The 21174-nt window shown below is 53.8% G+C and overlaps 1 protein-coding gene across 6 annotated transcripts in view; it reads left to right on the forward strand.

Moving 5' to 3' along the window:
- LOC134519808 (ankyrin repeat and fibronectin type-III domain-containing protein 1-like) overlaps positions 1–21174 on the forward strand; it is a 262952-nt gene that overhangs the window by 185653 nt on the left and 56125 nt on the right. For all 6 annotated transcript variants that reach the window (XM_063344461.1, XM_063344462.1, XM_063344460.1 and 3 more), the window contains one exon: positions 768–808. In XM_063344461.1, the coding sequence (XP_063200531.1) occupies positions 768–808 (41 nt within the window). The remainder of the gene's footprint in view (positions 1–767; positions 809–21174) is intronic.

The following is a 21174-nucleotide window of genomic DNA, read 5'->3' on the forward strand; positions in this document are numbered from 1 at the left end:
TCAGCGGTGCACGCATGCTCTCTGTGCTTGTCACGCAGGGGCCCTGCCTTGCGCCTGAAGCGGGGTCTGTGGGATGCCTGCCCTCCCCCCGGCTCCCTGCGGGGATGCTCAGCCTGGCTGGGGTCTCCCAGGGGACCCTGGCCACTGCTCCGGCAGCCCGGGCTGGGACGCTGCCAGACTGTTACTAGAGCGTGCAGTCGGTGGAGTTGGTGGCACCTGGGAACGTGAGTGTGCATCGGGCTGTCTCCGCTTCAAGCTTGCACGTGCTCGGGGTCTGATATATTTTTCTTGGCAGAAAAATTTCATGGTCCTGCCCCCAGGGAGCGGCCGTGGGCCTCGGGCTCTGTCCCCTGCCCTGCCGCAGGGTCTCTGCAGGCGGTGGTGGCTCAGTCCCTCTGCCAGCCCTGCGCTTTGTTCTCTTTCTGGCTGGGCAGGCTCAGAGGACACGAGTCCCCTCCTGACACAAGGTGCCATGCTTCTGCGAATGATGGGAGAGATAGACGTGCCCAAACACGTTGGGTTCAGACCTAACGCGTCCCCACACCTCTGCATGGACTCTTTATTTTCACATCCCTGGCTGCTGTGGGCTCTGCCTACGGTGCATTGGGTGGCTGGAGGACCCAGTGCCAGCCCTGCCCAGCCAGCCCACGCAGCCCCCCGGGCAGCAGAAATCATAGGCATGCCTTTTCCTGCTCACCAACATCTTCATCGATGGTACTTGCTTGGCAAAGGGTTAAAGAAATATATCTATCTTTTGTGTCTTCCAGAGCCTCGGGTCAGCGGACAAGAAGGACTTGTACCAGCCAAAGTAAGTGCCAGTAGCCATGGTGAGTAATTGCATGGAAATTCCCGGTTGGTCCATATTCCTGAGCAGCTCTGTGGCTTGCTAAGATTAGACATTTCAACGTACAAGAATAGCTGCTGCAATTACACAAGTGAGGATAACAGTGGAAGGGCTGTCAATCATTTTGGCTGCAGGGCATATGCAAATCATTAAATCAGGTCAGAAGGAATCACGACAGCTTGGCTGAGCCCGAGGGACAGAGCTGGGACCTGACGGCCGGGGAGCGGGGAATGCGATGGTGACCTTTCCCACCTCTGGCCCCCTCAGCTCCAGGTTTGCACAGCTGAGCTGTTTTGGAGAATTGAAGGGTTTCGGTCTGTGTCGCAATGGGCTGATCTTGAAGCACATCTTCCGCAGCCCATGCTTTGACGCTGATGCCTGTTGTCTTCCGCCTGTTGTGTTTTCTAAAGCACAGTGAGCCGCAGGGGTGAGAGGAAGAGAAGAGGCTCTCTGGAGCCACCATATTCTTGAACGCGAACAAAGGATCTGCAAACCACCCCAGCAGCATAAGCAGTGGGTGAGAGCGTGCCCTTGGCCGTGGCTCTGAGCTGGCTGCGACAGTCCGTAAGCGAGTGAGCGAGAGCAGAGCACTTAGAGCTGTCAGCCTCGGGGACCCCTATCAAAAGGCAGGCAGAGCTCGCGCTCTCACAGGCAGCTGTGCGGTTGCACCCAGCATTTGCAGAGCCTCTTGCACCCTTTGAGGCAAGAAGGTTGTCTCTCCGCTGGACGGATGTGTCTGTTACCGTCATGATTTGGATAAGGGCAAACTCTATTCAAAGCCGTGCTGAGAGGTTGGACTCTGGCCCTGGCCACCAAGCAGCTGTGCATTGTGCTGCCTAGCACGTTGCACGTGGGGCCTTGTGTTGCTCCTGCTCTGTTTGGGGAAGTGAACATCTTTATGTTAGCACCTTTTTTCTTCCGAAGAAAACATTTTTGGTTTTGAAGTTGTGGAACAGCGCTCTGACGCGCAGGATTGTCAGAGGAGCGTGGTTTTGGAATCAGAAGGAATAGGGTTGAGGAAATTTCTCCTCCAGAACTCACTGTCCTTCTGACTTGCTCTTTCTTTGCTGCTTTCGAAACGGTTCCTGCAGAGCTGCTTCCCAGCGCTGCCGGAGCAGGCAGCGAGAACCAAGCATCCTCGGTCCCAGTTACTCTGATTTAGCATCAGAGGAGGCACGTCCGAGATGTGCCTGGGGACAGCAGGCTGTGGCATGGGGCGCCTGACAGAGCTGCCGGCTCGCTGGCTGCGTTGGCTACATGCCCGTTCTTCGGTTATCGACCGCTTCCTCTTCCTTTATGCCACCAAAAGTTTTCAAACTCAGCGCTAGTCTCCTAGGTCCCTACCGAAAAATCTGATTTCAGGGAGCTCCTCTGTCTGCTCTCCAAAAGGCACTGCTGATCACTGGCTTCCCAAGCCCGCTGGCAGCTAAAGACTTCTGAAAATACAGCCAAAGCCATTTCCCAGGCTGTTTAATCCCACATGACTTTCTGGGAGATCAGAGCGATATCCCAAGAGGATATGGAGTCATTGTGGACACAACAACAAAAAAGAACATGCGTTTGGCAAAGGACTTACATCCGTGCTTTTGTGACCTCTACCAACAGTCATCCAAGATTTTGGTGCTTCTTACTGTGGCGCTGCTGGGTGCTAATGTAGAGTGTGTCTTTTGACAAGTGGCTTAAAAAAGAGCGAAGCATCTCTGGTGTCCCTGTCCCAGCTGAAGCAATTTGGAGGAAATATGTAAAGAGCTCTTACTCTTACTCTTTGGTTTTCCTGCAGGGTGGGTTTGGCCATAGGTAGCAATAGTTATTGGTATGCTTTTATAGCTCATCTCATGCGAGAAACGAGGGCTGTTTCTCTACCTTAGGTGGGAGAACATGGGCTTCCATGTCACTGAAGTTGCAGAGCTGTTGGGTCAGAGTTGGGGGTGCTGGTGCAGAGGGTCTTGTATATACAGGGTGTCTTATCGGTGCCCTCTGGTTCCCCTGGGCCACGAGGCTACACGACCTCCATGTTTTGGCCAAGCAGCTTGTGATAGCAGCTGTGGCTCAAAATAATATTGTGACTTCGGTTAATGCCTATTCTACTTATGTTCCTCAGCAGCTGTTTTGGGGTTGCGACCAGTAGAGTTCATGGCCGTGATGTTGCCTGGTATCACTGTCTCCATCTGATTTGGCTTTTTGATCCACCAGCTGCTGCCGGCACCATTGCTCTTGCTGCTGCAGCCCATCTGCAAGGCTGGGCCAGGTACCCTCAGCCTCTGGCAGGACTGGAGCTCATCTTCCTCAGCAGAGAAACGTGCCCAGCAGCTGCCAGAGGTCTGTTGGGACCTGCCACTGGAGGGCTCGGGAGAGCTCAGCACTTCTGCGGCACCTCCACAGACGTGTTCCCCGAGCCCTGGGCAAGGCGGCGGCGAGCAGACAGAGCATGGGAAACAGCTGGTTCCTGGAGGTGAGCCGAGCCGTGGTGGGTCATGAACAGATCTGTAGGTGAGGCTGGTGATCCGAGAGAAGTCTGGCAGCGGTTGGCTGGCCCTCCAGCCAGAGCAAACTTAACTACGCCTCTGCTTTTCCTTTATTGCGCTTCAGAGGCACAGCTCACCGTGCCAGCCGAGCCTTGCTCTGCAGGAGCGGGGTCAGAGCATCCCTGCTCTCGGGTCAGTGGGTTTGGCCTCTCACAGCCGATGTAGGTTATAGAGAAAGACAAAGGACACAGGCACTAGAAATATGAGCAGTGGCTTTTACCGCCACTTGTCCTAGGAGTGAATCTTGCTCCATTTCTGCCACGTTCAGAAGCTTTCCCTGATCAGCTGTCCTCCTCTTCCCTGGACAGCAGGTAGTCCGTCACCCGGGTTTCCTTGTGTCACCCCGAGTGACTCCTTCCTTTGTTGCCTCTTCCCTTCAGAAATGGAGATGCTGTCCTCATGTTCCCTCACCCCATAGTTACCGTTGGTCTACCTCAGCCAGCAGTGGGGTGTTTCCTAAGAGCCTGGAATAGTCCAGTGCTCATGAAGGGTATGAAGAGGTGTCTGCCTTCACCCACCAGCCTTGGGTGGCCTTTACACTAGTCTCTTCCCCTCTGCCCCATCCATCCAAGAAGGTTTAAGGTACAGGTCTGCTGCTGAGTTCTCCCAAATTCTACAGGGCCAGCACACAGGAAAGCGTAGTGAAGGTGGACCTCTGCTGCAGGAAGTCAGAGGTGCTCGGGGTGGAACCACCAGAGCTGAAATGATGTTGCTGCCCACTCTGGGGGAGGCGCTTTTACTTCCAAGGGTTTCAAGGAGGATGGTTACGGATGTACCTGCAGGAGCTGGCCCATGTCAGCAGTTGTGACTCCTGGCTTTTTGTGTGTCTGGGAGGTAGCATTCCCTCTTTCCACGTTAAATAGAAGGAGGCTGCTTGGGTCAAGAAGGTTGAAGCATTAATCTTAAAAAAAAATACATTACCTGAGTGCTGTATAGGCTAGAGATGACTTTAGGAAGAACAGGCATGCAAAGAGCTCCTGTAGCTGAAATTCCTGAGAGGAGCCTGGCGTATGGGAAATGGCCACGAGTCCAGCAGCAAACCAACATCTGCATGGGTTTCCTCACCTACCCCGGCTGCTCCAGCCTTGTGCTGTCTCCCATTTCAACAGGTACAGATGCCTTCCTTGCGCTGAGTTTCCAAAGCAGGTTGTTCGGATGTTAGAACGGTATAGCCCAACTTAATAATTCTCATGCGATGCAGCTTGGGCACGGCCCTGCCCCGTTGCAGCCCTGCCTGCAGCCCCGCTCCGGCTGGGGTCAGGCCAGCACTCCTAGGGACTGGGGAAGAAACACCCCGTGGGCTGAGTCCAGCCCCTGAGCTGCTTGTTCCTTTGCCACCCCGATGTGGGAAGCTGCTCATACAGTTGCAATATTGTTGGTATATCTGGACTTCCAGAGGTCATTCCAAATTTCTGACAGAAGGCCCTTGACTGCTTTGTCGAGGCAGTTTCCTGAGCAAGGACCTGCTGGCTGAAGACCCAGGGACACCACGCTGAGAGACAGGAATAGGATCTCCTGGGACTGGTGTTTTTGCTTAATAACTCTCTCTGGCAGGGCTGGTTGGAAGCGTCATGACAGGATTCAAGAAAGGCTGGTGTGTTTGCTAATTCCCGGTGGCATGTATTTGCTCTTCAGTGTCAGGCACTGACTGGAACTCAGTTTCTTCGAGCCCAGAAAGAAATTTTGGTAGTAATAACAATCATAAAACCCCCTGGCAAATGTAGACTGAAATACCTGGGTTTAATTAGAGTGTCACTGATTTGCTGCTGGAGCCGCTTGCGCTCCCTCATGCATGCTGTCTCCTCTGCCGAGAGCAATGCTCATCTGTCAAGAGAGTTGTCACTCGGGAGCAGTTAATATTTGCCAGGCACTTTGAGGTGTCAGGAGAGACACGGCTGTAGCGACACAAAACGCTCTCCATTGATCCGCTCATTCAGCCGCTTGGGACAATGTGGCCGTACCGAAGAGACCTGATATCTCAGGGCCCATCTCTTGCTCCAGAAGTATCCCACGGCCCTTTTGTAGGGGCGCCTCGTGGCTCTGTCTCCGTTTCAGATGAAAGACGGCCGCCCGCGTTCTGTGCCTCAGCCCCAGCCCTGTAAACACAGGAGGAGCTTTGAAACCACCTTACATAAAGCAGCGGCTCATGTTTGTTTTGCCTTGCAGTCTTCATTACGCCAAGATGTCTCTGCAGCTAATTTGTTGTCACCCTGCTCTTAAGGCAGAACATTTCATCTCTTAGACTAAAACCTTTCCATGCAAGCACTTAGATGAAAGTGAGTGTTTCATTGCTGAATCATCTTGTAAAACCGCGGTGGTTTTAAGAATCTAGAAATCAGTATTTACATCTTGGAAGCATTTAGGGCCATCATAATGCACTAGATGTGTTCCTAAGCTGGGTGTTCCTTTCATTGCCTCCTTAACTCCAACATTATTGTTATGGTAATGATAATAATAACAACAGGCTTATATGCTACATTTGACTTCTTTCGCAGTGGGTGAGAGTCATCCGCTGGGATGCTCTTCAAGTAGCGCAGGATCACCTGCAAAGTGCCAAGCAGTGGGAGGAGGACACGCAGGGAAAGGGGGGAATAAGAGACGGTGCAGATGATGGGAGGGCAGTGGTGGGGCAGGAGAAGCAATGCCGCGGCCACCTTTCTGTACTGAAGCCATTGGTTACCCAACGCTGTGAGAAACAGCCATGGGATACCCAACGCTGTGAGAAACTGCCCCAAAACTACCTTTTCAGGGTTGGAGAAGGTTTCTCCCAGCTTCGGTTGTAGGAAAGGATGAAGTGCCATCACCAGCATCTCTGGTGGCAATGGGATGGCAGAGCAGGGGTGGAAGGGAGGTGTTGGGGTCTGTGGGGTGGGTGCCTCTCGGAGGGGTGCAGGTTGGCAGCTGAAGGGGCGCGGAGCCCTCCAGAAGGGACCATGAGCATGGGCTCCTAGCTTCCAACCCCAAATCCCAGGGTTTCCTGAAGACTTGGGGAGTTAAGTCCTCCACACACAATGAAGTTAAGTAAAGATTATGATGCCTGGGCCACTGAAACTTTAGAGCAAGATTAAACAATATTTCCCCTGGGTTTTGACCAGTGGATTCAGACCCTGAGTTCCAGGCGGGTGGACGGGCTTTAAGCCTTTCTTAGTGCTGGGAAAGCAAGGGAAGCCTGAAAAGGTACTTTGGAGAAATGTGGTGGTTCAGCAAACACTGGTCTGGGGATGGAGAGCAGAGCTGTGCCAGAGAAGACGGGGAGTGGAGAGTTGGCAGAAATGCGTATGAGCGGTGGGAGGCAGCTCATGGCTCGTGGAGAGTTGCCTTGGACGTTTTGCAGTGGGTGCGGGTGACCGGCTGGTGCTCCAGCCTTTGAACAGTCCTGCAGCTTTCCTTGTGGCCTTCAGAAGGTGTCCCCTGCCCTGTGGTATGCTGATCTTTTAAGCTAAGGTGGCCCAGTCTCTCCCAGTAATGCCCTGAGCCCAGAAAACCTTCTGGAGGCCTGGCTGCTCTGGGGAGGGGGTTCTGCCCTGGGGGGGCTGCTCCTTGTCCCCATGCTGTCTGGGGGGCGATGGCAGTGCCTCTAGCACGGGCAGCTCCCTGAGGGGTGCTAGCGTGTCCTCACCTCAGTGCCTCGCAGTGGGGCAGGAGGGTAGTCCGCAGCCTCTCGGGAATGGTTTTGTTTCCCCCCCGCAAGTAAAATTTTCCAGCTCCCCTTAGCTCTGTGGCTGCGAAGGGAACAGGACACAGCCGTGATGGGAGCAGTGCTGGCGGAGATCGCTTGGAAGCTCCAAGATCAAGAAGGCAATAGCCCTGCTGAGTCGCCCTGTGGCGTCTGGGCTATCTGCCCAGGCTAATGTCGCTATTTGCTTTAGAAGCCGGGAGAGCTGGTGCCGATCTGTGGCCAGCAGAGCCCTGTGCTGAGGGCTGGCTGTCCTGCTGCAGCCCCCCACTCCAGCAGCCTGGGAGAGCAGCTCCAGGTTACGTCCCCGATAGCTCCTGCCAAAGACCACTATTTGTGTAAAGTATGAATGAATACAACTCTCTTTCATTTTCTTTTGTATTGCTTGTTGTGTGGGAGTGCTCACCCCGGGCCTCTCTCACTGATGGGGCTGGAGGGCCACGGTGGGGTGCTCTACACCCAGATTTATGACAGAGATGACCTTCTCCCCCCATGCCTGGACGGCACCAGGACCCTTGATACCCAGAGTTAAATATCTTGGCCCAAGGGAGGTCGGGACAAGGAGCCACTTGGTTTGAGCGGTCCCTTGAGCCCAGGGGACAGGAGGAGGAGTTGTTGGGGCTAGTTGAACCCATGCTGCCCTGCTCTGGGCGCCCGGGCCAGGGGACCACTGGAAAGCCCCCTTGCAGCATGCTTGCTCTCCGGCTGAGAACGGCCCTCCCAGACCTGGTGGTAGAAGAAAGTTTTGATTTTTGTTGTTTCTGTGCAGCTTTTAATGTGTTAAGTGAGGTTGCAACGTAGGCTCTTCCTGTGCCGGTTGTCATAGAAACTTGAAGGGCTTTTTTCTCGTATCCCCCCCAGCCCCTTTCTTTAAACCAAAGCAGGTTTGGGGTTTTTTTCCCCCCTGTAATTTCAGTTCCAGTCCAATTAAAAACTTGCCTGGCCCCGATTCCCTGTCTCCAGCACTGCCACCCGAGGGCTCGGTGTCTTTATGCTGTGCTCCCTTTTGTCCTGACCGAAGGCTTCATGTTCCCGTGAACCGGGCACTTGCCCAGTAGCGCTGGGTGGGCTTCTGACCCCTCGGAGCCCCACCAGGGTTGGGGCTGGTCCTCAGCCCATGTCCCTCTGCGGTGCCTCTGGCTGGGAGAAGATCCCCTTGCTCACCATGGCGTACCTCTCCCTGCTGCTTCTTCTGAACCCAGGGAGCTGAGGGGGCACAGCTGCTTGGTGCCTGGTCGCTGGAAGCCCCTGATCCTTTGGTGGAGACATTGAAATGGCATCTGCCTGCCTCGCTGGTCTGAACCTGGGGCCGCCTTCCCCTCCCTCGGGACGGGAGGACAACACTGCCAGCTCAGAGCCAAGACAGACACAGAAGCCACCTATGCACCAGCTGCAGCCCTTCCGCATTCGCTATGCTCTGCATTAATCATGAAAAGGGAATCGAGCGTAGGAAGATGGGCATTTTTTAACAAAATAACCAAGGCTGCATTCTCCCCTAAGCAAGAGAGCAAAATGTTTGCTGCGGTGAGTCAACACAGAGGTGCTTTTGGCATGGGAGGTAACGCTCCCACCCGCAGCAGCCGTCGCTCCCACAGTGGGGTAGCAGGAGGGAGAAGTGGGTTGAGGTGTTTCTCAAGCGGCATGGCCAGCACTCTCCACTGGTGTTTCTCCAAGAGCTGTGAGAGGTCCTTTCCCACATGCTCTGCCCCTGGCACGACACCAGACGGGAACTCCTCACAGCTAGCAGGACTTCTAGCTCTGAACCTCCTCTTTGAGGAGCTAGCACCCATCTTTGCTGCTCCGTGCCTCACCAGCTCCTCATTGCCGGCGCTATCTCCGGAGTTACCTGTCTTCGCTGTGGTGTGTGACAGGGGTTAGCCTGTCAGCTCCAGCTGTCTGCTGGGATTCACTTGTGTGGGATTTAGGTATGAAAGGGGCTGTTCGATCGCACCATTTGGTCCCCTGAGTGCTGTAGGGATGTAAATGCTGCCCATGCGCTCCATGGTGAGCTGAAGAGGTTGTGGTTGCCCTGTGAGAGGTACCTAATCCTCTGAGCAGCTCCAAGAGGTATCTAATACTGACCTGAAACTCATTTGAGCTTGGGCTTCAGCTCCCCGTCCCTGGCTCTCTGCGTGCCTCGCTGGTTTGGGGGGGCGGGGGCGGCAGAATTTTGGTGGGTAAACTCAATATAGCTCAAATCTTTTGCAGCAGGATATTTTCGCCAGTCCTTGGATCAATTCTGTGACTCATCCCTCCAGCCTCTCTGCTTTTTCAGTGTCCCCTTTTAAAGGCTGGGCATCTTAATTGCAGGAGTTTCTGTGTCGGTCTCAGCAGTGCAATACATGTAACTCTCCTCTCCCCCAATAACTGCATCAGCTCTTTTCATCACAGCATCACATTAGAGCCTTGTGCTGGGTTGGTCACCCGTGGTGACCCTTGAGCCTTTCTGGAGGCTCGCTCTTGTCTGGGATACAGTCCCTCTTCATAAATACGGCCTGAAATCCCGCTCGGTAGGTGTGTCATTCTGCACTGGGCTGCATTAACATATACAGTGTTTGAATGGGCTCAGCATTACCAAGCAACCCACATTTCACTCTCTCCTCATCAATATTTACCGTTACATCAATCTTCCTGTCATCTGCTAATTTTTTTGAGCGAGGATTTTGTATTTTCTTCTTGATCATCGATGAAAATATTGACTGGCATGCTCCCCGTGGAGCCTCGCTAACGATTCCCCATTGACAACTTCTGTTTGAGACCTGTCAGACAGCTCTTAATCTATTTAACATGCTTTATTGATACTGTATAGTACTATCTTCTAAAATCAGAACGTCAAGCAGCACTTAGCGCTCTGCCTGCACAGAGTAATGTACACGGTGCCTTTTTCAGCTCAGCCTGTATTCGCTAAAGAGTGACACTGGGCTCATTTGACAAGATCTCTTCTCCACAAAGACACGCCGACTGACTTTAATTATAACTTACATCCTTTAATTATTTCCTAATTTAATTCCAGCTGAGCCCTGGCTTCTGGGTCTTCTATCAGGCTGACCATTTAGTAGTTAACTAGGTCATCGTCACTGCTGGGTGTGAATATGGCTGTGAAGGAGCCATTTGCCATCTGGACGAGGCAGCCCAAAGTTTGCTCAAAACAAGCGGCAGAGCCCAGAAAACTCTCCCCAGCCTTTGGTACAAGTTACCTGTGCTGGCTGGTTAGTGCTGTTTGCCCGCCTTACATGTAGGTGAGGATACTAACGGTTTAGGGAAGCTTCGTCTTTCCTGGGAAGTACTTTACTCTCCTTTTTTCCCCAAACACAGAATAAGTGTCTCTTGACTGTGTTTGCTTTTTCAGCGTCGTTAGGAGCGGTGCTACAGCCTCTGCTTAAACATGGTTCCATTGCTGCTTCCAAATGGATCTATTGCTAGAATTTGTTTGGCCCCCACTAGTAGATTTTGCATGTCCAGCCATGCATTTTCCCCTTCTCTAGTTTCCTTTATCACTTTCCTACACACTGTAATTTTTCATTTGTATTGACCACCCTTTGTTGTATATCCCATTTCCACTCTGAGCCTTCATTTAGCAAAGGGGATTTTTAAGCGAGTTGCTCATTTTCCTGACTATAAAATGAGGACTTTACAGATGTTCAGTGAACTTTCTGTTAAAGAACTCTTCTTTTTTTGCTCTACTTTTTCAAATGCAGCACTGAGCGTGTGCAGTGCTGCCTGCGCCCATCTTCCTGTGGGTCCGTGGGGATTGCTGCCAGCCTCTCCGGGCACCCAGCAACCACTTGACCTTTTGTCGCCTGCTGTGCATTAACTTCTGAGTTGGAAAGTTATCAACTATAGTGTTTAGAAACGCATGTGGTATTTTACCGCTGGCTCTGTGAGTCTTCTAGTGTGCGACTCAGAAACCCAAATCCTTGATGATTCATTATTTTTATGTTCTGTCCATTGAGAACATATATTTAAAATTCATAGAATCACAGAATGGTTCGGGTTGGAAGGGACCTTAAAGCCCACGCAGTGCCACCCCCTGCCCTGGGCAGGGACACCTCCCACCACACCAGGTTGCTCCAAGCCCTGTCCAACCTGCCCTTGAACACCTCCAGGGATGGGGCAGCCACAGCTTCTCTGGGCAACCTGGGCCAGGGGCTCACCACCCTCACAGCAAACAATTTCTTCCTGATAGCCAATCTAAATCTCCCCTCTTCCAGTTTAAAACCATTCCCCCTCATCCCATGGCTCCCCTCCCTGATCCAGAGTCCCTCCCCAGCTTTCCTGGAGCCCCTTTAGGGACTGGAAGGGGCTCCAAGGTCTCCCCGGAGCCTTCTCTTCTCCAGGCCGAACCCCCCCAGCTCTCTCAGCCTGTCCTCACAGCAGAGGGGCTCGAGCCCTCCCAGCATCTCCGGGGCCTCCTCTGGCCCCTCTCCGACAGGTCCAAGGTTGACCTCCTGCAGTCCTGTGCTGGCTCAGGTATGATGTGCCATCCCTCTTCCCAGTCCTTGGTGAGAAGGTGAATGTGTATTTCTTCAAGCGCTGACTGCTAAAAGGTCTGTAATTCTAAAGAAAAAAAATAGAATGGCATGTATTGTAAGTGCACAGTGCCCTCCTCTTCCTTCCCTGCCACCCCTCCTACGCAGAGATTTCTGATCATGTAAATCATCGTAGCAGGTTTCAGGAGCATCGAGCATGTTAAATGTCTGCTCATGAGTGAAAATTTCCCATTCCTCACGGTCCTTTCTCAACCTCGCTGCCTCGCATCATCTCAAGAGCTTGCTGCTTTGCCCATCAGCACAGCACGCGTAAGATCTTTCATGCTCTTTTCCTGGAACAACCACAGATTTATCTGGCTTTTTATTCACATACCCAGTCCTGGTATTTTCTCTCCATGCTTTCACCTGCGGTGCCAGACAGACAGCTGGGCCATGGAACCATCAGCAGCTACATCAGCCTGCACCCTCTTCAGAAGCTTGTTCTCGCCTAAGACCACCCTCAGTATCTGAGCACTTGTCTGTGTGGCACCGCCGGTGTTGCCTTGTGCTTGCCTGCCAGAGATGCTGTTTGGAAGAAGAGTGTTTTGTTGTTCCTGAGCCCCGCTGGCCGGCAGCATCTCCTGGGAAAGACCGGCTGTTTGCAGCCTCGTTCCAAATGGATCCACGCTCTTCCCAACTTGTCCTGTTGTCCCCAGCACGCGCTCCAGCAGGGACGGAGCCCACAGCACGGCGTGGTGGCTCTGCAGCCCTTCTCCAAGCCGCCTGAGCTCCCGAGGAGAAAAAATCGCCAGTGGTGGTGGAAATGTCAGTATGAGCCTTGAGAGCAGTCAGGCAGGTATCTGAGAGCTGTGGCGTTGGTGTTTCTCCTCTGGCTCTTTGCTCGGGGAGGGATAATCAGGCTGAACACGCTGATTTACTTGGGCTGTACTGAGCAGACTGCGGGGAGACATGGAGATGGCACTAATTTGCTCGGGGAACAGTGTGTCTGAGGACTTGAAAAGAGGAAAATGCGTTGTCTTTACTGCATCCTGACATAGGGGTGTGCGCAGAGGTGAGATCTGAGGCTTTGAGCTTCCCTGCAGGTTTCTGGCATTAACAAAGATAGGATTCGGAGCAGCGTGATGACTCCCAGGAGAGGTACAGCAGGAAGGGACAAGGGTGCGCGTGCTTGGTTGGCTCTTCAGGCTTGGGACATCATGTAAAAGGGCACCACCTCCAGCGTCACCACCTTATTTATGGGGAAATGAATTTCTCCTCTCTCTGTGGACTACACAGGGAGCGTGGGCAGCTAGCTCAGATCTCTGCCATCAGTCGGAAGGCTTTCAACCTGTCCAGAAGATGCAGCTGAAGGTAGGATGAGCTACAGTAATTACTGAAGAAACACTGGATAATGGTATTTGTATCTAATTAAAGACTTGACTGACTCAAGCTGTGGCAGCGTGGGCAGGTTGATGATGGGGAGACTTTGGGGCATTTTACTGCGTGGTTGTGGGAGATCTGCTAAACCCCCAGCCACAAGAAAGCACCGTCTTGCCCCACAGTAAATGGAAATGCCTGCAGCACTTTGAGGAAAAGGGCTGGAGAAGGAGGCAAAAGGAACTCTAGCACCTGCAAAATCCCATTTTTACATGTAAAAATAGGAAAGCCAAGCCTTCCAAAAGGCTTGAATGCCTCCCGAAAACCTCTGGAGCTGACAGTGCTCAAGCAGGGGATGTTGGAGGTTTTTCTCTGCAGTATGAGGTAGGAAGGAGAAAGCACCCAGGGAGGGAAAGCTCAGCTGCGTTCACTCTCCCCCTCGGATGTCAGAGGCGCTTTGTTTTCCAGAAGTGCTTATTATTCAGGCAGCTCTCTCATTAGACAGCTGAAACACAGCTCCAGCTTGGGGCTTGTCATGGCCCAGGCCCTACTGCGGAACTGGGCAGTGTCTCGGCTTTCCACCCCGCGGGGTGTCCCGCCGGAGCTGGCGGGATGGTACTTGGCACCTGCCTTCAGGCACCAGTGCCAGTGGTAGTTGTGTCATCTTCTCCCCACTGCGTTCCTCTTTTCTCCCTTTTTTAATCAAAGGTTTTGTCCCACGATCCTAGGCCACCATCTAGCAGATGTGTGTGCTCAGCATTGCTTGTCCTCTGAGGGTCCTTCAGCTCCTGGCAGCAATCTCCCCAGAGAGGGTGCAGCACAAGACCTGCTCTCTCCAGATGTTGCCCTTGTTCCCAGATGTTCCCAGTAAGCCCCTCTGCCTGCGTCAGGACCAGGTTGCCAAGCCCGGTTGTGCCGGATCCCTCTACGGCAATGCGGCCGCTTGGCCATTTCCAAACCAACGGGCCGTCTCTGAGGATGAGGAGAATTCTGCTTCTGGGCTTTTGTCAAACTTCTGTGTCCCCCTGCCTCTCCCCAGCTGGTCAGTGTCACTGGAAGCTCTGGTTTGGACCAGAAACCAGTCTCAGACTTCTAACCAGTTTCTAAATATCTCAGACCAGTTTCTAACCGTCTTGGTTTTACTGCTGCAAATTACTGGCTTCACAAGTGATGAAGCCGGTCTCGGAGAGCAGGGGAGGAGGAAGCGTGGCTGCTGCTGAAGACATTGGTCCTGCTTCATTGAGAGCATCCTGGGAAGTCCCACCTTTGGGATTTTGTTGGTTGGCCGGAGCCACCAGGTGCTGTCACCAGGAGGGACCACATGCATCCTGGCGCGCTTCGCTGCAGTCAGCAGCGAGTCCAGCGTGATGGATCCCACCTCCTGCCACCAGTGCAGAGCCTGGTCCTGAGGCATCTCCCAGCTCCAACCCCTGCTCGCCTGAGCAGCAGGGACTCTGGAGGGGGTGTCAGCCGCAGCGAATGTGAAACGCCAAATATTTGTACACAAAGTCCACGCTGAAATCCCCATCCAGGTCCAGACATCAGAGGTGTCATTTTTGATTTCCCAAACACAGAGAGAGCCCTTTCAGCCCTGGCCTGCTCAGACACTGCAGCTTTAATGTCCAAGCACCCAGCGTGTTTCCACTCCCCTCAAATGCATCAATCAGGTCTCGGTGAGGCTCTGAAAGAGCCAGTTTGTTAAACAAACACACTTAGTGTAAAAAGTTTATTCCAGTTAATTAGGACTTCATTGCAATGGAAACAAATTACCCAGCTGTCATCTGCCAAGGCAAACAGCAACAGGGGAGAGGGGGTCCTGGCCAGGCGAGAGACAAAAAGCCATCTCAGGCAACCTTATTTATGGCCTTTTTATGTATTTCTGTATTTATTTGGACATTCCTGAGCTGGAGAGCTGGGTTATGGCCGAGCTGCATGCCCCAGCGCTTGCACAGCGTAGGCTGTCAGCGGTGGCAGGTTATCCTCCCGCGGGGCTGCCAGGCATGAGCCGTGGGGACCCCGGGGGGCTGGTGTCTGTGTCCCTGGGCTCATCCCTTCGGGCTTGTCCAGGGCTCTTGTTTCAGAGACGGAGGTGAGGTGCTGAATGTGCAAGCGATGGGCAGGTCCGGGCGAGCTGCTGGTCCCTGCTCGCTGGTGGAGGTGGGGGATGCGGGGGTCCCCAGACAGAGCTGCAGGGTGAGAGGCACCAGGGAGGGCTGGGGGCTGGCAGGAGCTTTACCCGAGCCAGGGATCCCCATGCTGCCGTGGTTTCCGGCCCTTGCAGCGGGGTGCCCTGTGTCTGCATCACCCCCGGGTGAGAGTCTCCGTCTCCGCTCTAGCCTTATTCTCCCCTCCCAGCCCAGGCAATTAACTTTTAGGCAGGAGAGGCGTAAGCGCTGCTTGATGAGGCTCCCACTCATTTCCAGCTCTTTTTATTCAAACAAACACCCCGTTGACACCCTTTTTTCTTCCTAGAGATTTTATTGAAAAAGCAGGAGAAAGGAGGAGCTGGGGTTGGGGAGAGGGAAGCCAGGAGGCAGGCAGGGAGCAGAGTTTGGTGGGAGCCAGAGACCGTGCGATTCCCGCGGGAGCCAGGCAGGATAGTGCTGGCTCCCGCCGCCGGCGCACGGAAGTGACAGATAAACCCGCGGGATTAGCAGCGTGTATCGTGTCAGGAGAGCAGCATCCCCTTCCTGCAGCATTAGTCACCCGAGCCCGACGCCGGGGCGGGGGAGGCGAGCACAAGTCATCAAATTACCTCCTCCCGCCTGCTCCATCCCCCTGCTCCCAGGTGGCCTGTCCTTGCTTCGTGTCCCTCCAGCTCTGCCCTTTGGAGCCAGAGGGTGGGTTGTGCCAGGGCTGCCATGGCCAGCGTGGGGACAGGCAGAGGACGTCAGCCTCGGGGATGGATGGGTGCAAGCAGCACATCTCCACTTGGCCAAGGAGAGGGTCCCTGCTGTCATAGCCGCAGCATGGTGGGTTGGGGTGGCACAAACATGGGGGGCTCTCCCAGTCACCCTTGGAGATGCATTCTTCCCTGCAGGCCTTGGGGTTGTGGAGGACAAGAGCAGGCTTCTGCCCTTGCATTGGGACCTTCCGGTGGGCTTGGATTTCTCTTAAGTGCCTGGTGGATAAACCCAGAGCTCTTCCACCCATTTCATCTTCCACAATTGCATCCAGGCCAGATTTTTCTGGTCCTGTCAAGTCCTGAAATTCACGTTTGAATTTCACATTGCGAGCAAGTTGCCATCCGGAGCCTTTTATACGCTTTCCAAGAATGTTTCTGTTGCCTTATAGCTGTGAGATCACCGTGGCCCGCACTCTGAGGTTGCTGTCTGTGATGGCACATGTTCAGGGGGGTGGAAAGCCTGGATCGGGGCACGCATCCTTGGAGGGGCCTGAAAGGGGGCGAACAGCAGAGCCGAGCACTGATAGCTACGGAGATGAGTCCTGAGACTGGACTGATCTCATCTGAGGGATGTGGGAAAGATGGTGACCAGCACTGGAAAGGACACATTTGGCTTCTTTTCTGAAGCTGGGAAGGGAGCGGAGGAGGGATTGGGGAGTTTGGCACAAGCATCTTGGTTTCTCAGCGTCGGCTGGCCCATCTTGAGAGGTAATTTGAAAACACAAAGATAAAAAGCAGCAAGGAACCTTGGCGCTGTGTTTCCCTGCCTGAGAGCTGGGCTGTGTTGCAGGGAGCCCACCATCGCTCCAGAGGCAGCGATGCCCCCTTGGTCCCACAGCGATGGGCACGGGGGTCCCCGTGCCACCACTCTCCATGGCAGCCTCGGTGGGCAGAGACGGAGCAGGGGGTGCTGGGCATCTCCATCCTCCGGCTGGCAACCCTCTATTATTAGGGATTTTAGCTTTCTGTTTCTAGATTGACTTGTTGTCAGTGTTTATTGTTAGCTCCTCGGGTGCCCTGCAGATTCCTCGAGGGATTCTTTCTTTCCCTCTCCCTCATACAGGTTTGTTTGTAATGGAGCCGCATTGATTTGAGCCACGAGCGGGAGCTTTCAACGCTGGCAGGTTTTCTGTGGGTTTGTCTAAGGCTGATGGGTCCGTGGGGTCCGGGCACCCCAGGGCAGCCACCCATGCAGCGACTGGGGTGCTGGGAGGGAGGAGCATCGCTCCCACCTACTGCCACTGGAGCAGATGCCTTGCCGTCATCGCTTAAAATCACTGCCAAAGCGTGCCGGGTGGCTGTTGCCCCCCTTGCTCTTCTCAGCATTGAGAATTCTCTGAGATTTCTCTCTTTTCCCTACCCAGAGGGGAAAAAAAAAAAATCAGATCAGCATCACTGGGCTGGCTGCGTGGAAACAAAACCCAGGGTCCCCCTGCAGCTCTGCAGCCAGGTTGGATGGAAATTTTTAAGTGTTTGTTTTTTTTTTTTTTTTTTTTTAAAAGCCCTGCATAAAGTAATTCAAAACAAGTTGCAAGTGTATTTTGGACTCCGGCGGAGCTGTCGTCGTCGCCTCGTTTCGCCCGCTGGCTGTCCCAGACAAGGGCTCACTTTGAGCCTACCCTTCTGCTGAGCAGGGCGGCAGGGGGGGAGAATGTTTTCATTCCTAATTTAGAGCATCCGTCCCCCCGGGGTCCAGCCCCCCGTCTCCCGCTGAGCCCGGCGCAGCGCTGGGAGCCTGGGGGCTCCCCGCAGCCAGTTTACCTGTCACCACCAGCTCCAGCGCTGTGCTAACGCATTCGTTAGAAAAAGTGACTCTCTTTGGACTTAGCCTCCTTCTTCTCGCCCTGGGTTGGCACTTGGTGGGGGATGTGTGAAGGTACAGTTTGTGCTCTGTTTTTTCCAGGATTACTGTTATTTTGTAGAGGAGGGTAAGTTTGCTTATTTTTAAACACCTAAAATATAGGTTGATACTCAGTATAGGTTTGCTGTTTTTCCTGGGGAGAGACAGCACCGGGAGGTCCCATTCAGGTATGGCTTTGGTGGTGGTAGCTCCATCACCATGGCCCAAATCCCAGAAAGTGCCTTTTTCTGAAGGATTGATCTCCACGGGCCACTCTTACCCTGGGAGCTGAGTACATGCTGAAGTGTTTCGTTGGACCTGGCCCTGCAAAAGCAGAGTCCCTTCAGCAGCCAAGGGAACCAAAGCCAGCCATTCAAGCAAACCTGAAAGCCACTGGCAAGGCCACGAGAGTTAGATCCTGTGGCAGCAGCATGGCCTGAGCATCACGGCGTGGCAGCTCCTCTTCCTCTCCATGGATTGACCAGCTGCAAGCAGGAGTAAGGAGAGCAGGCATGGCGGCCACAAGTCCCCAAGGAGTGGGTGGTGGGACGTGCTGAAAGAGAAGACAGGGACCAGTGCCTGCAATGGTGCTCTTGGTGGCTCGTGTTTCGCAAAGCCATCGCTCACCCATCACCTGGTGGTGCTTTCTGTCATGGTTGGGTTGTGGCTGGCTGAAATCATGCCCAGGATTAGGAGAGGGGCTCGGGGTGCCTCCGCGGAGAGCCCAATGGCAGACTCCACTTTAATCGAGCAACCTGCTGCTGGAGGTGAGAGGTTTTGAACATGGTCCCAGGTGCTGTGAGGTGCTGGGGCCATGGTGGACTTTCCCCTCTCTTCTCTCGGCTGTTTTGCTGTGGCATGTGACTGCAGCTTTTCTGGGGTTGAAGTTGTCAATGAGGCTTTTCTGATCTTTATTTTTATAATGTTCGTTAGCACAGTTCCTATCAAAGAACAGCACGTTCCCTCCCTGTCCTCGTTTTCTCCCCGGTTAATAACCCTTTGCTGCTTTGGCTCATTTGGAAAAAGAGACAGTAGCTTTGGGAACGACTCCTGGTATAATAGACAGACGTCAGCATTTTCAATCTGATCTGAAAAGCGGCGTTAATTCAAAGCGAGGGCTGAGTGGAATGACTGCAGAAGGCCCGCGTTACATGTCTGGGGAGCATCAAGCCAACCTGTATCAAAACGTGGCAGTGTGCGTGTGTTCCTCCGAGCTGCTGAGAGATGCTCTGAACCCAGATGGTTGCTTTTCCTTTCAGAAATGGGCTGTAACAGCAGCCTCCTGCTCCTCCCTTCCCTCCCCAAGGCTCAGCTTTGGCGATACCCATTGCTGGGGCTCACAGTGCATTGAAAACCCTTATTCCAGGGTTGAGCGGTGCAGGAGGAAAGCTAAGATGCAAGAGATCATAGAGCAAAGACTGAGCTGTTGCGTGCGCCGTGGCCATTGGAGGCATGTGCCGGGAAGCCGTGTTTTGGCTGGGGTTGGGTGGGAGGTGGTTATGGTTTCTGAGCATCTGCTCTGCTCCTGAAGCCCCCACCATATTCCTCAGGCGCGTTTCATCGGTGCTGAGGAACCGACTGAGGACTCCAGACAACCAGCACAAGAGCATGCTCCAAATTTTCTGCTTTGCGGGGTGTGGAGCAAGTGCTGGCATCGCAGCCCAGATGCCGAACCCGTGGGCGTGAGCCTGAGGACCCGTGGGTATTTCCTGCAGGTAGGGAGCCTGGTTTTGGGAAGAGTCAGGAGACCACCTGCCTGGTGGGACCCTTCCCTGTGGTGAAGGGCTAGGTACCAAGCGGGGCTGAGTCACCTCGGAGCAGGGAAAAGGCTGTGTCCATCGTGTGGTTCCAGTAAATCTGGCATTTAGTTCCAGAGGAGATAGGGATTGCTGTGCGTCAAAGAAAAGGAAGCAAGATACACCAGTGTGATGCCCTAAATCTTGGAGACAAGGTCTCCCATCTTGCCTGTTGTGGCCTTGACCATTTCAGGGCACCTTTTCCACTGTCTGTGAAAAGCACAACTGGCTCAGAGACAACTAAAACTACTGTTCTCCTCCAGAGCAGCTGGGCCCAGCTCTGCAAAAAAGAGACATTTTACTGCAGAGCTTCTAGAAACCCAACGCTGGGCTGCAGCGCCCTGTGGACCTGCTGGCTGGTCGCATCAAAAGGCAGTTTGCTCTGAGAAGTTGGAAATGACTCGCTCTGTGACAGCCTGGATGGAGTTGCAGCGAGGTGCAAAGGGTGCTGTGTCCCGGTGGACCTGCATCCCATGGTGTCCCCACTCCACAGGCAGCATTTGCTGTGCACCCAGATGTGTTTTCAACAATGATCTGTGGTGTGTTCTGTGCTGGAGGATGGAGGAGGAGAACAAGGCATCTGGAAAGCATCCATGCTGCTATTTCCAGCGTGAATAATCCACCTCTTCTTGATTCTGCAGGGCTACAGGTTTTCTCCAAGGACAAACCCTCCTGTGGTTTATCTTTCATGGCTGGCTCTTTGCTTTCTAAGTGTCTGGATGCACTTTGGAAGACTCGGGGCCCCCAGCAGCCAGTGCTGCAGAGCACACCACGCTGGGGTTTTAAGAAGCCCTGAGGAGAAGGACTTGGGGGTGCTGGTGGGCAAGAAGCTCAACATGAGCAGCAATGCGCACTTGCAGTCCAGAAAGCCAACCGCATCCTGGGCTGCATCAAAAGAAGCGTGGCCAGAAGGGCGAGGCAGGTGATTCTACCCCTCTACTCTGCTCTGGTGAGACCCCATCTGGAGTACAGCGTCCAGCTCTGGAGCCCCCAGCACAAGAAGGACATGGACCTGTTGGAACAGGTCCAGAGGAGAGACACAAAGATGCTGGGAGGGCTGGAGCCCCTCTGCTGTGAGGACAGGCTGAAAGAGATGGGGGGGTTCAGCCTGGAGAAGAGAAGGCTCCGGGGAGACCTTGGAGCCCCTTCCAGTCCCTAAAGGGCCTCCAGGAAAGCTGGGGAGGGACTCTGGATCAGGGAGGGGAGCCATGTGACGAGGGGGAAGGATTTTAAACTGGAAGAGGGGAGATTTAGAATGGATATCAGGAAGAAATTGTTTGCTGTGAGGGTGGTGAGCCCCTGTCCCAGGTTGCCCAGAGAAGCTGTGGCTGCATCCCTGGAGGTGTTCAAGGGCAGGTTGGAGGGGGCTTGGAGCAACCTGGTGTGGTGGGAGGTGTCCCTGCCCAGGGCAGGGGGATGGAACTAGATGATCTTTAAGGTCCCTTCCAACCCAAACCGTTCTATGATTCTGTGACTCTGTAAGTCACCTGCTGCAAAGTCTCATGTCATGGTTTTGTCATCTCCTTTCTGCGTCGTGCTGGTGTTGGTGGGCAGATGATGTTGTCCAATGGCGGAGAGGGCCTTGCACAACCATGGAGCAGGCTCGCAGTCTGATGTGTGAAGCCCAAGCCCATGATGAAAGGCAGATAGTGAGACGGTCACCCGCCATGGCTCCCGTCTCCAGCATTGGCTTTGCCCAGTGGTTGTAGTTTTTGCTGCAGGATTTCTTGGTTGGAAATTAA

The sequence above is a fragment of the Chroicocephalus ridibundus genome, chromosome 8 (assembly GCF_963924245.1).
Source record: "Chroicocephalus ridibundus chromosome 8, bChrRid1.1, whole genome shotgun sequence".
In the NCBI taxonomy this organism is placed as follows: Eukaryota; Metazoa; Chordata; class Aves; order Charadriiformes; family Laridae; genus Chroicocephalus; species Chroicocephalus ridibundus.